Genomic DNA, 14,562 nt, shown 5'->3' on the forward strand with positions numbered 1-14,562 from the left:
GCCCATATTACTTTTAGAGAGTCCAATTATTAGAAATAGTTTCTTTCTTCTAAGCAGAAATCTGGTTTAATATAACCGAAGACCATTGTTCTTCATATATTTGCAATCAGAGTAAGTCAAGGTCCTCCTGTTCAAATATGTGAAGACATGTATCTCCTCTAATACTTCTCTTCTTGAGGGGCTATCCTTTGTTCTTTCAGCTCCTTGTCATGAAATATGGAACATGGACAATGTTTTACCCTCCTTATACTTATTTATGATTTTAAACAAAAAGTTCAAAGAGCCTCACTTCCTTATTACTTTTTTACTGTTTGCTTCAACTATAGGGTCTTTTAAAAACAGTTAAATACTTTTTAAAAGTTTGATCACAGTAACATAGTTTATATAATTTTTACTCCAAAAGGTAAACACAAAACTGATTAAGACTTACCTGATGGTCCATATAATTCAACTCTGTAACTAAATTTTCCTGTAACTGTAGTTGGTGGGTCCCATGAAACTGAAAAGGACTTCCCTGTAATGTTACCTGTTACAAAGTTTTGTGGTGGTCCTTCAGGCACTAAAATGATTACAGAAAAAAAATGAATAAATAATAGATATATATTTAAAATTTAAAAGCACCTTATTAAATACACAAAATAAAACACAGAATCAGAGAAAAAATAAAAGGTCACACAGTAAAGTGTTTGTTTTTTCAACCTACAAAAAGAAAAGATAGGCTATAATTGAAGAATTTGAATAAGTGGTAGACCATTAGATAAACTCCTTATTTGCAACAATTACTATTTTTATTTAATGCTGTATATGAGTGCACAGGGTGTTTTATTCCTATATAGCTCATTGTACACTTACATTGTCTTGAAGCATTTATATGTATTGCATTCAACAAGCCCTGGGCATCTGGCTTGATAAAAGCTCTCCCTCTGGTGTACACAGGTGGAAGGGGCAAAGAAATAACTCAACCTTCAGAATCTGTTGGCAGTGATTTTACTTTTTATATCAATATCTGTATTTGGCTCTGAGAGGAAATTTATAACCTATATTCTAATGTAACATTGGTAACATATAAAAATAATAATGCTATTTAAAAATAGTCTTTTTCATAGATGTTTCTATATTTAAAAAAAAAACTTTCTTTTAATTGAAATGAAACATTCCAAATATTTTTTAAAACAAAGTTCTTGTCTATCAAATTTCACTTTGTGTGACCTTCGTGAAATTCTTTCTTTTTTTGTATGAAAAGAAGTAAGGAGTATGGAAGAGGAAATGGTCTGATTCAAAGATGTTTAATTCAAGAAAAATCTTCAAATTTACATGTACTTAAATGACACCTATGTAATCAGAAAAAAATATTATGCTTAAGTGAAATCACCCTACAAGTAATAATTTCCAGTAGCCTTAAAAATCATCAATCTAACTGAATTTCTGATACTATATATTTAGTATGGCATTATGTAGTATGTTTAGATGTGTTTGTCTATATATATATATATGTGTATATATGGATGCTGACGTATTATAATTAAATATATAAATACCATACCTAGAAATATGTACTCTTAGAATTTAGTAGTAATAATAATATCTAATCATACTCATTTAGTACTATCACCATCTCCATAAGGAAGATACTATTACTGTCTCCATTTTTCACAAAAGGAAACTGAAATACAAAGAGGATACAGGTAGGTATTTTTTAACTACTGTTTTTATCTGATGCTGAATGTTAATCGCATGATATTTCTGCTACTGCAGGTGTTATCTCCACATCTGGCAATAGCAATATCAGTGAGAGAAGTCATCTACACATGACTATAGAAGATGAAGGACAGGATGATTATGAAAAATTGCTGGGGTCACAGAATGATAAAAGCTGATCTTAGGATCAAGGCTATTAGCTCAGGAGTCTCTTCTCTCAAATCTCCTTTCTCATTTTAGATGCTTATGTAAAAGAGTATTGGAATTGAAGATGCTCCAGAAGGGATACCTATTATCTGTTATTAGGGCAAAAAAAGTTACTGAAAGGGAAGGAAGGTTTTAACAAAAATATCTACATGAAAAAAATGAAAGGTTATTCTATGAATAATTTAACTTCTTTTCCTACCAAAAAAAAAAAAAAAGAAAGAAACCATACCTGATTCTGGTGTTCTGACAATCGTACTATCAATATAACCTGCTTCAGTTGTAACAGCAGAAACTTCAAAAAGATACGTCGTATAAGGTTGCAAATGTGTCACTACAAAACTGATAGGTTCTTTCCACACAGAGCTAATCTTCTTCCCGGGCAACATGCTCGATGGGTAGGTGGTACGTGATGGAGGCGTCACCCTCCCAAGGGTTGGAGAAGGGCTGGTTGTACTCCATAAAAAGGATTCATTATTCTCCTAGTGAAAAAAATAAACATCAATGGGAAAATAATGTGGTATCACTTGATGGCAATGATAAGGGTAATTCATTTTTTCTTTATACTACAAATATTATTCTTAATTTGTGTGTGTATGTGTATGATTGGGTAAGAGTTTAACAGATTCACTTACCCATTATAGCTACAGACAAATCTGCTAGATTTTAATTATACCCACTTATTGTCTATAGTTATTCCAACAATACCATTGTCCACAGTTTTAGAACAGAATGTATTTACTGCATTCTTTACACCTTAATCTTTCTTATAAGTAGGATTTCATGTGGCTTTGAATAAAGGTATAACTATAGCAAAATCATTTTAAGAATTTTAAAAATTCATATTAAAAGTGCAAGAGCCAAAGAGATGAAATGTTTTCCCTATTGTGAAATTTCAAACATAATGTCGCTTTCTTACTGTTATGATCATTTTTTCTGCAACAGTATTCAAAAGACAAAGCTCACAGAACATGTGTTTGTGTGTATATGGGCACATGTGTATATGTGTTTATGTGTATTAGATATCCAAATTAAAAAAAAATTTTGTGACTTCTACAACTTAAAGCATTTAAAAGAAAAGTAATTTTGGTTGTTTTCTCATCAATAATATCACAAAGATAACCAAAATTAACTTTAAAAAAGCATTATTAGAGACTTGGGGCAAGATGGCAGAAGAGTAAGACGCGGAGATCACCTTCCTTCCCACAGATACAGTAGAAATACATCTACAAGTGGAACTGCTCCTACAGAACACCCACTGAACGCTGGCAGAAGACGTCAGACCTCCCAAAAGCTTTATTTTATTTTATTTTATCCTCTTTCTTTCTTTCTTTCTATTTTTTTCTCCCTTTTATTCTGAGCCGTGTGGATGAAAGGCTCTTGGTGCTCCAGCCAGGCATCAGGGCTGTGCCTCTGAGGTGGGAGAGCCAACTTCAGGACACTGGTCCACAAGAGACCTCCCAGCTCCACGTGATACCAAACGGCGAAAATCTCTCAGAGATCTCCATCTCAACATCAAGACCCAGCTTCACTCAACGACCAGCAAGCTACAGTGCTGGACACCCTATGCCCAACAACTAGCAAGACAGGAACACAGCCCCATCCATTAGCAGAGAGGCTGCCTAAAATCATAATAAGGCCACAGACACCCCAAAACACACCACCAGACGTGGACGTGCCCACCAGAAAGACAAGATCCTACCTCATCCACCAGAACACAGGCACTAGTCCCCTCCACCAGGAAGCCTACACAACCCACTGAACCAACCTTAGCCACTGGGGACAGATACCAAAAACAACGGGAACTACGAACCTGCAGCCTGTGAAAAGGAGACCCCAAACACAGTAAGATAAGCAAAATGAGAAGACAAAAAAACACACAGCAGGTGAAGGAGCAGGGTCAAAACACACCAGACCTAACAAATGAAGAGGAAATAGGCAGTCTACCTGAAAAAGAATTCAGAATAATGATAGTAAAGATGATCCAAAATCTTGGAAATAGAATAGACAAAATGCAAGAAACATTTAACAAGGATGTAGAAGAACTAAAGAGAAACCAAGCAACGATGAAAAACACAATAAATGAAATTAAAAATACTCTAGACGGGATCAATAGCAGAATAACTGAGGCAGAAGAACGGATAAGTGACCTAGAAGATAAAATAGTGGAAATAACTACTGCAGAGCAGAATAAAGAAAAAAGAATGAAAAGAACTGAGGACAGTCTCAGAGACCTCTGGGACAACATTAAATGCACCAACATTCGAATTATAGGGGTCCCAGAAGAAGAAGAGAAAAAGAAAGGGACTGAGAAAATATTTGAAGAGATTATAGTTGAAAACTTCCCTAATATGGGAAAGGAAATAGTTAATCCAGTCCTGGAAGCACAGAGAGTCCCATACAGGATAAATCCAAGGAGAAACATGCCAAGACACATATTAATCAAACTATCAAAAATTAAATATAAAGAAAACATATTAAAAGCAGTAAGGGAAAAACAACAAATAACACACAGGGAATCCCCATAAGGTTAACAGCTGATCTTTCAGCAGAAACTCTGCAAGCCAGAAGGGAGTGGCAGGATATACTTAAAGTCATGAAGGAGAAAAACCTACAACCAAGGTTACTCTACCCAGCAAGGATCTCATTCAGATTTGATGGAGAAATTAAAACCTTTACAGACAAGCAAAAGCTGAGAGAGTTCAGCACCACCAAACCAGCTTTACAACAAATGCTAAAGGAACTTCTCTAGGCAAGAAACACAAGAGAAGGAAAACACCTACAATAACAAACACAAAATATTTAAGAAAATGGGAATAGGAACATACATATCGATAATTACCTTGAATGTGTAAATGGATTAAATGCTCCCACCAAAAGACACAGACTGGCTGAATGGATACAAAAACAAGACCCATATATATGCTGTCTACAAGAGACCCACTTCAGACCTAGAGACACATACAGACTGAAAGTGAGGGCATGGAAAAAGGTATTCCATGCAAATGGAAATCAAAAGAAAGCTGGAGTAGCAATTCTCGTATCAGACAAAATAGACTTTAAAATAAAGACTATTACAAGAGACAAAGAAGGACACTATATAATGATCAAGGGATCGATCCAAGAGGAAGGTATAACAATTGTAAATATTTATGCACCCAACATAGGAGCACCTCAATACATAAGGCAAATACTAACAGCCATAAAAGGGGAAGTCGACAGTAACACACTCATAGTAGGGGACTTTAACACCCCACTTTCACCAATGGACAGATCATCCAAAATGAAAATAAATAAGGAAACACAAGCTTTAAATGATACATTAAACAAGATGGACTTAATTGATATTTATAGGACATTCCACCCAAAAACAACAGAATACACATTTTTCTCAAGTGCTCATGGAACATTCTCCAGGATAGATCATATCTTGGGTCACAAATCAAGCCTTGGTAAATTTAAGAAAATTGAAATCATATCAAGTATCTTTTCCGACCACAATGCTATGAGACTAGATATCAATTACAGGAAAAGACCTGTAAAAAATACAAACACATGGAGGCTACACAATACACTACTTAATAACGAAGTGATCACTGAAGAAATCAAAGGGGAAATCAAAAAATACTTAGAAACAAATGACAATGGAGACACGACGACCCAAAACCTATGGGATGCAGCAAAAGCTGTTCTAAGAGGGAAGTTTATAGCAATACAAGCCTACATCAAGAAACAGGAAACATCTCAAATAAACAACCTAACATTGCACCTAAAGCAATTAGAGAAAGAAGAGCAAAAAAACCCCAAAGCTAGCAGAAGGAAAGAAATCATAAAGATCAGATCAGAAATAAATGAAAAAGAAATGAAGGAAACAATAGCAAAAATCAATGAAACTAAAAGCTGGTTCTTCGAGAAGATAAACAAAATTGATAAACCATTAGCCACACTCATCAAGAGAAAAAGGGAGAAGACTCAAATCAATAGAATTAGAAATGAAAAAGGAGAAGTAACAACTGACACTGAAGAAATACAAATGATCATAAGAGATTACTACAAGCAACTCTATGCCAATAAAATGGACAACTTGGAAGAAATGGACAGATTCTTCGAAATGCACAACTACCGAGACTGAACCAGGAAGAAATAGAAAATATGAACAGACCAATCACAAGTAATGAAATTGAAACTGTGATTAAAAATCTTCCAACAAACAAAAGCCCAGGACCAGATGGCTTCACTGGCGAATTCTATCAAACACTTAGAGAAGAGCTAACACCTATCCTTCTCAAACTCTTCCAAAATATTGCAGAGGGAGGAACACTCCCCAACTCATTCTACGAGGCCACCATCACCCTGATACCAAAACCAGACAAAGATGTCACAAAGAAAGAAAACTACAGGCCAATATCACTGATGAACATAGATGCAAAAATCCTCAACAAAATACTAGCAAACAGAATCCAACAGCACATTGAAAGGATTATACACCATGATCAAGTGGGGTTTATTCCAGGAATGCAAGGATTCTTCAATATACGCAAATCAATCAACGTGATACATCATATTAACAAATTGAAGAAGAAAAACCATATGATCATCTCAATAGATGCAGAGAAAGCTTTCGACAAAATTCAACACCCATTTATGATAAAAGCCCTGCAGAAAGTAGGCATAGAGGGAACTTTCCTCAACATAATAAAGGCCATATATGACAAACCCATAGCCAACATTGTCCTCAATGGTGAAAAACTGAAACCATTTCCACTAAGATCAGGAACAAGACAAGGTTGCCCACTCTCACCACTATTATTCAACATAGTTTTGGAAGTGTTAGCCACAGCAATCAGAGAAGAAAAAGAAATAAAAGGAATCCAAATCGGAAAAGAAGAAGTAAAGCTGTCACTCTTTGCAGATGACATGATACTATACATAGAGAATCCTAAAGATGCTACCAGAAAACTCCGAGAGCTAATCAATGAATCTGGTAAAGTAGCAGGATACAAAATTAATGCACAGAAATCTCTTGCATTTCTATACACTAATGACGAAAAATCTGAAAGTGAAATTAAGAAAACACTCCCATTTACCATTGCAACAAAAAGAATAAAATATCTAGGAATAAACCTACCTAAGGAGACAAAAGACCTGTATGCAGAAAATTATAGGACACTGATGAAAGAAATTAAAGATGATACAAATAGATGGAGAGATATACCATGTTCTTGGATTGGAAGAATCAACATTGTGAAAATGACTCTACTACCCAAAACAATCTACAGACTCAATGCAATCCCTATTAAACTACCACAGGCATTTTTCACAGAACTAGAACAAAAAATTTCACAATTTGTATGGAGACACAAAAGACCCCGAATAGCCAAAGCAATCTTGAGAACGAAAAATGGAGATGGAGGAATCAGGCTCCCTGACTTCAGACTATATTACAAAGCTTCAGTAATCAAGAGAGTTTGGTACTGGCACAAAAACAGAAATATAGATCAATGGAACAGGATAGAAAGCCCAGAGATAAACCCACACACATATGGTCACCTTATCTTTGATAAAGGAGGCAAGCATATACAGTGGAGAAAAGACAGCCTCTTCAATAAGTGGTGCTGGGAAAATTGGACAGGTACATGTAAAAGTATGAAATTAGAACACTCCCTGACACCATACACAAAAATAAACTCAAAATGGATTAAAGACCTAAGTGTAAAGCCAGACACTATCAAACTCTTAGAGGAAAACATAGGCCAAACACTCTATGACATAAATCGCAGCAAGATCCTTTTTGACCCAGCTCCTAGAGAAATGGAAATAAAAACACAAATAAACAAATGGGACCTAATGAAACTTAAAAGCTTTTGCACAGCAAAGGAAACCATAAATAAGACCAAAAGACAACCCTCAGAATGGGAGAAAATATTTGCAAATGAAGCAACTGACAAAGGATTAATCTCCAAGATTTACAAGCAGCTCATGCAGCTCAATAACAAAAAAACAAACAACTGAATCCAAAAATGGGCAGAAGACCTAAATAGACATTTCTCCAAAGAAGATATACAGATGGTCAACAGACACATGAAAGAATGCTCAACATCCTTAATCATTAGAGAAATGCAAATCAAAACTACAATGAGGTATCATCTCACACCGGTCAGAATGACCATCATCAAAAAATCTACAAACAATAAATGCTGGAGAGGGTGTGGAGAAAAGGGAACACTCTTGCACTGTTGGTGGGAATATAGATTGATACAGTCACTATGGAGAACAGTATGGAGGTTCCTTAAAAAACTAAAAATAGAACTACCATACGACCCAGCAATCCCACTACTGGGCATATACCCTGAGAAAACCATAATTCAAAAAGAGTCATGTACCAAAATGTTCACTGCAGCTCTATTTACAATAGCCAGGACATGGAAGCAACCTAAGTGTCCATCATCGGATGAATGGATAAAGAAGATGTGGCACATATATACAATGGAATATTACTCAGCCATAAAAAGAAATGAAATGGAGGTATTTGTAATGAGGTGGATGGAGTTAGAGTCTGTCATACAGAGTGAAGTAAGTCAGAAAGAGAAAAACAAATACAGTATGCTAACACATATATACGGAATCTAAGGAAAAAAAAAAAAAAAGGTCATGAAGAACCTAGTGGCAAGATGGGAATAAAGACACAGACCTACTAAAGAATGGACTTGAGGATATGGGGAGGGGGAGGAGTGAGATGTGACAGGGTGAGAGAGTGTCATGGACATATATACACTACCAAATGTAAAATAGATAGCTAGTGGGAAGCAGCCGCATAGCACGGAGATCAGCTCGGTGCTTTGTGACCACCTAGAGGGGTGGGATAGGGAGGGTGGGAGGGAGGGAGATGCAAGAAGGAAGAGATATGGGAACATATGTATATGTATAACTGATTCACTTTGTTATAAAGCAGAAACTAACATACCATTGTAAAGCAATTATACTTCAATAAAGATGTTAAAAAAAAGAAATCTAAAAAAAAAAAAAAAGCATTATTACAGTACTTCCAGGGATTTCCCATCTATGACTAGAGTAGTAACAAACTCTTCACTAAAGATATACACAACAAAAACAATCTACTTCCACAAACTTAACCTTGACTATTCCCCTCCCCTCCTCTCCTGTCACACGGAAGTATTATCTTTTTTCCAGTGATATCCTACGATTTCCTACTTCAGGGCTTATAAAGTATCCTCTACCTCCACATAATCTCCACCTATCGTTACTCCAAGGCCTATCACAAATGCCATGCCTATCATGTAGTCTTTCCAGAGCTCCCTAAGTGATCTGACATCTCACTGCTGAATTCTCAAACCTTTCTCTTACTCTGCCTTGACTACAGCCAATTGTATATCATATGATACTATAAGTAATCAAATAGCTAAGAATCATTTTGGTAAAATGGAAATTTTACCAAAACTTCAAGATGTAATTTACCTAAAATTTTTGAGACATAGAAGATGTTTCATGATACTTACAATACATTCTGGCAATCTCCCGGTCAAAATGTCCTCTACTCTGATTGAAACATCTTCCACTACTATCCCACTTCTGGCATGTTTGACGCTAATCTTGAAGCTGGTAATTTTGCCATTTGGTTGCCGAGGTAAATACCAAATCAGGCTTACTGCTGAATAGTTAAAGGCTTCGACTGTGAGATTCACCACTTTTCCTGGAGCTGGGGAAGTGAGAGGGATTGAAGGAGAGGAAAAACATTGTTATAAAACTTAGAATGGCATTTATATAACTTTGGGATGTTACATTTCCCATGTTATATGAAATTAAATGTATAATACATTGTATAAAATCTACTTGGGTAATACTTTTTGAAATATATACTTGGGTATACTTTTTGAATTGACTTTTGCCTAAAATAAAGAACTGGAAATTGGGCCCATAGCGTTGTGTTTAAGAGGCACATAAGATTTACTTCAGGATTATTTGGCCAATACATCCATCAATAAACTATTTCAAATAAGTCTGAAAAAATATTCAGTCAATAGTTGTTTGTGGTTATAGAAATTTGAATAATGAATATCTTACTTTCTGAAATATTTTGGAATTACATAAATTCCTTAGATAATGAAGAAGTGGCAAATTCAAACAATTATACAACCATTTGCACCAAAAAGCACATTTCTAGAATGTATGTAAATATTTAGTGTCTAATATAAAATGGATACCACCCAATTGATTGTGGTTATTATATTTTGACTTTCATATACCCTCAAAATCAACTTTCATCAGAATTCATGATACTTTGTTATTAATTATTAATAATCTGCATAATAATAAGCTGAATACTATCTTAGTTGGAATGAGATAAACATGAGGCCAGAGTGAAGAAAAATGATACTTATTAATTCAAGGTTAATTATGCAAAATTGACCAAGTAGAGTAAATAATCAAGGTCCTTTAGAATATAGAACAACCATGACAAGTCACTATTGAAAGAAATAAAAACAAAACAAGATGTTTGGGGTAAAACAATATAAATGAGAGTAGAAGTGCCTAGTATTGAGAAATCAAATAACCAGAGTTTAGGTATACATTGTAGAGAAGAATACCAAAATGTGATTTGTAAATGAAAGCCATATAAAGTATATAAGAAAGTTAGGTCCTGGGCAGGAGAGCTGTATGTGAATGGGTAAGAGAGCTGTATGTGAATGATGTGAGTTAAACAGAAATTAAGAAACTTAACAACAGCTGCATTTTAATAGAAAAAAGTAAAATACAACAATTTGGGAAGATGATTAATCATTAATAATGGATGTCATAATGGATAGAAATTTTTTTCTTCAAGAGAAACTGATCAATGGAATTACAGCTTAAGAAGGACAATGACAATATGAAAACTCTCTGATACTAAAGATTTAGCACTAAAATTTCTTTTGAGTGGATAAAATATAATAAAGCAAAAAGTTTGTTAAATACGTGATGCTATGGAATTATAAGAATCAAAGCTTTTATCATTAATCTTAATCATTGTTTTAAATTTCTTATTTATCTAAAGTATGCAAATTTTATAAGAATGCCTGAAATATATATCAATAACAGACTGCATACAAGCTGGCACATTTTCAAATTGGCCTTAACAACAATCATGAGGAACTGCCCAAGTGTAGAGAAATTTGAATTTACAAGGTAACCAAACCTTTATTACATTCCAAAACATGATTTCAAAATATCTTTTAAAGTACACAAAATATCTTAGATAAAAATTAATTAAATCTGTTAAACAACATTTAGTGAAAAAGAGGTTATTTTTATTAACTTAAAATTACACTATTTTTGCCTCAGTAAAATCTGTATGTTTTCCTTTTGTGACTTCGTGGTGTCTGAAGACTAATTCTGGCTCTTTTCTGTAGCTGACAGGTCTTCCCCTACTTTAAATATTCTAGTTTCTACTTCTGGATTTTTAGGTACCGAAATCCCATCATCTTTTGATTTTTATAGTGAATTTATCCATCTTGGTCCAAGTAAAGATCTGACACTAAAGCACCAAAAAATTCTGTTTATAAATCACTTCACCTTTCAGATAAGTCTTCCACACACTTTGAGGGCATAGCTAAACAAGTGACTTGCGTAAATATATAAGTATGTGAAACTAATTAAAACTTTTCGAAGTGTATACTATACAAAACATACATTTTCTTGAGCCAGAAAAAAAAAAAACCTTTCTAAATCAAATATAGAAACTTCTAAAAGAATCATCTACATTTCTAAGGATCCATCAAGTTAAAAATGAAGGTACAAGAGATATTTCTAATATTTTAAAGCTAAAATTCTACATTTGTCTGAAACAATGCTGTGTGAGAAGTAAGAAAGTTGAGATTTTTGTGCTTGTGGATGTGATATCAGCTCAGTATGGTATAATGGGTTAACTTTATACTTTAGGAGTATTTTTATTCATGGAGAAAGAAATTATTTCTGGTTTAATAATAATAAATGCAATTTATTTATTCCACAGAAATTTTCCTTAAATTTAGTTCTGTGTAGCATAAATAATAAAAAGGAGTCCTTGGGGGAAAACTTGGACATAACTGATCTAACTAAATTTAGGTTTATATTTTTACCACTTAACTTTTTTTTTAAAAAAAAAAAGGTAAGGCAAGACTGATTATGTGATTATGTAATTTCCCCAAGAAAACACAGCAAGTCAGAAACAGAGTGAAACTTCTGTTCCGGTATTATTTTCACGCCATCCTAGAGTGTTAGTCTGTCCCAATCATAATTTGCCAAGAGAGCAAATAACTCCAGAAATCATGTCAGTTAGTAGAGTATAAAATATATAAAGTTCAAAATACTGTCAAGTTGAAATCATAATCTGCATGTACCAGGCTTTATCAGAAGCTGTATCAAGATGAGAGTTTTAAAAAAAGAACAAACTATTTGGTAAGTCATTAAAAAATTATTCCAGTTATTTTCCCTGAAGCTAAAAACATAAGTAATAAATTTTTCTTTTATATCCTAGTGAACATTTAATTTAAAATAATAATTTTCTCAATTTTTAGTTGTGCTAATAATCTGAATGTCAGTAGGGTCAATATCAATAGGAAAAAGACCTCATGAATCATTAATTTCTAATTTTAAATAAACTCTAGAATTTTCTCTTAATTCTTTCTATGGCATAGAGCATGTATTCACATGCTTCTCTTGATAGGGTCTCAAATAAAAACTGGGCCATAAAGCTTGGCACATGTTTCTTTTAACACTATAATTGCATAATCTCCTCTAGATATACAGGGCCCATTTCATATGTATCCCTTTGGCAGTGAACCACTGGATATTTTTATCTTTATCTGTATCTTTATACAGAACATTTATAGTTGCACAAAATTACAGAAATTGTTTTTATAGCACTTCTCACCAATCTAGTATATTACTTAGTAACTCATTTATTTATCTTCGCCCACTAGAATATAAGCTCCACAGAAAATATTTGCTATTGATTGGAGATGCCATTCTTTGTAACATTTTTCTATTTATTGGTTCTGACTGTTTGCTATTATAAACAGCTGAATTACTAAATAAATAAAATTACCTCCATTCCATAACTTATTTTTATCACAAAGCTTATGTTCTACTAGGCTAATACATACAATAAAAAGTAGGCAAGTAAATGTGTTACATGTCAGGCTTGTCCAATGGAGAAAAATAAATCTGTTGGAAATAAAGATGGACAGAAGGAAATAGGGGCTATTTTAGAAGGTGTAGTCAGGAAAGGTAAAGTGAGATCTGGATCAACTGGGAAGAGAGTTCTACAGATATTTAGTGTAAGAGTATTCCAGGCAGAGGGAATAGCAAGAGAAAAGACCCTAAGATGGAAGATCAGTATGGCTGGAGTAGACAGAGGGAGAGGAGAACGGTAAGAGATAAAGTCAGAGAGGGGAAAGGGCATATAGAGCACTGTAGCTCATGGGAAGGACTTAGGTTCTTGCTCTGAATAAGACAGGAGCCATCTTAGGAGGAGAGAAGTAACAGAGTCTAGCTTCTGTTTCAAAAGATTATGTGGCTCTTGTCGGTAGAGTAAACTATAGGCAGGTAAGCTGGAAACAGGAAAACCAGTGAGGAGACTTTAGATTGTTCAGGTGAGAAATGATAATGGATTACATAGGGTGATTAACAATAGGGGTGAGATTCAGGATATATTTTGATATAATGTTGGCAGGGTTTGTTGATAGATTAGAGTGTACTATGAGAGAGAGGAATCAGGATGATATCACATTTTTCCTCCCAGCCATTGGGAAAATGGAGGTAGCTTAAGTTGGTTTGGTAATGATTGCATGTTATGGAATAATATGATAACCATTATAATCTGTATTTCCAAAAGTCTAATGTCATAATAATACTTATGATTTGATGTTAAGAGGAAAAGGCAGGCTATAAACTTGCATAAATGGCACAAGCCTACTTTTACTAATATATAGTCACAAAGACATATATTCATAGGAAAAAAAAGATCAGCCAGAAATGGACCAAAAGGGTAACAACATTTTTTATATAACAGGGCCATGGATAACTTTCATTTAGGGTTTTTTTTATTTCTGCTTTTTTCAAAGTTTTCTAAGATAACACTTAGTGTTTTTATAATCAGAAAGAACAATATACATTTTAATGAGTAAATTTACTATCCAAGAAGACTCTAAAAGTAACTGAATGGCCATGCTGTTGAAAATTTTATGCATTTTAGTGCCGGATTTTGTTTATATCCCTATTTATTTTCAATGACAAAAACTCATAACGAAGTTAATTCAGAATAAATGATTTAGGAAAATTACCACTTTCTGCAGTTTGGAAGAGAAATGGGTCACTAAACACTCCAATGCCAGCACTGTTTTCAGCAGCAACCTAGAATAGACCAAAAGAATTACATTCAAGCTTTATACTCTCTAATTAAACAGAATTTGAAATAATAAAACTCTGATTTGTCCAGAAGATAAATGATAAAGATCTGTCAGTAAGTTCAATATCAATAAGAAAAATCAATCATATAAATACACATAAAAATGAAAAGAGATTATAAAATTTGTTCAAGTTTTAAAAGCCCAGATAGGCAATGAGGCCAAGACTCAGATGATCATTCTTCAGTCACTTGCTGCAAAGGCTTGACCTGGTGGG

The 14,562-nt window shown here is 34.0% G+C and overlaps 1 protein-coding gene and 1 long non-coding RNA gene across 5 annotated transcripts in view; one reads left to right on the plus strand and one right to left on the minus strand.

The window, feature by feature from the left end:
- The window catches only part of PTPRQ (protein tyrosine phosphatase receptor type Q), a 285,457-nt gene that overhangs the window by 191,616 nt on the left and 79,279 nt on the right, over positions 1-14,562 (minus strand). For all 4 annotated transcript variants that reach the window (XM_082418813.1, XM_082418812.1, XM_082418810.1 and 1 more), the window contains exons 22-25: positions 14,223-14,292; positions 9,420-9,619; positions 2,135-2,384; positions 431-559 (exon numbers count right to left, since the gene is read on the minus strand). In XM_082418813.1, coding sequence (XP_082274939.1) covers positions 431-559; positions 2,135-2,384; positions 9,420-9,619; positions 14,223-14,292 — 649 coding nt within the window. The remainder of the gene's footprint in view (positions 1-430; positions 560-2,134; positions 2,385-9,419; positions 9,620-14,222; positions 14,293-14,562) is intronic.
- The window catches only part of LOC309640469, a 183,425-nt gene that overhangs the window by 8,568 nt on the left and 160,295 nt on the right, over positions 1-14,562 (plus strand). The window lies entirely within an intron of this gene.

This window comes from Balaenoptera physalus, assembly GCF_965194825.1.
Source record: "Balaenoptera physalus genome assembly, chromosome: 13".
Classification (NCBI taxonomy): Eukaryota; Metazoa; Chordata; class Mammalia; order Artiodactyla; family Balaenopteridae; genus Balaenoptera; species Balaenoptera physalus.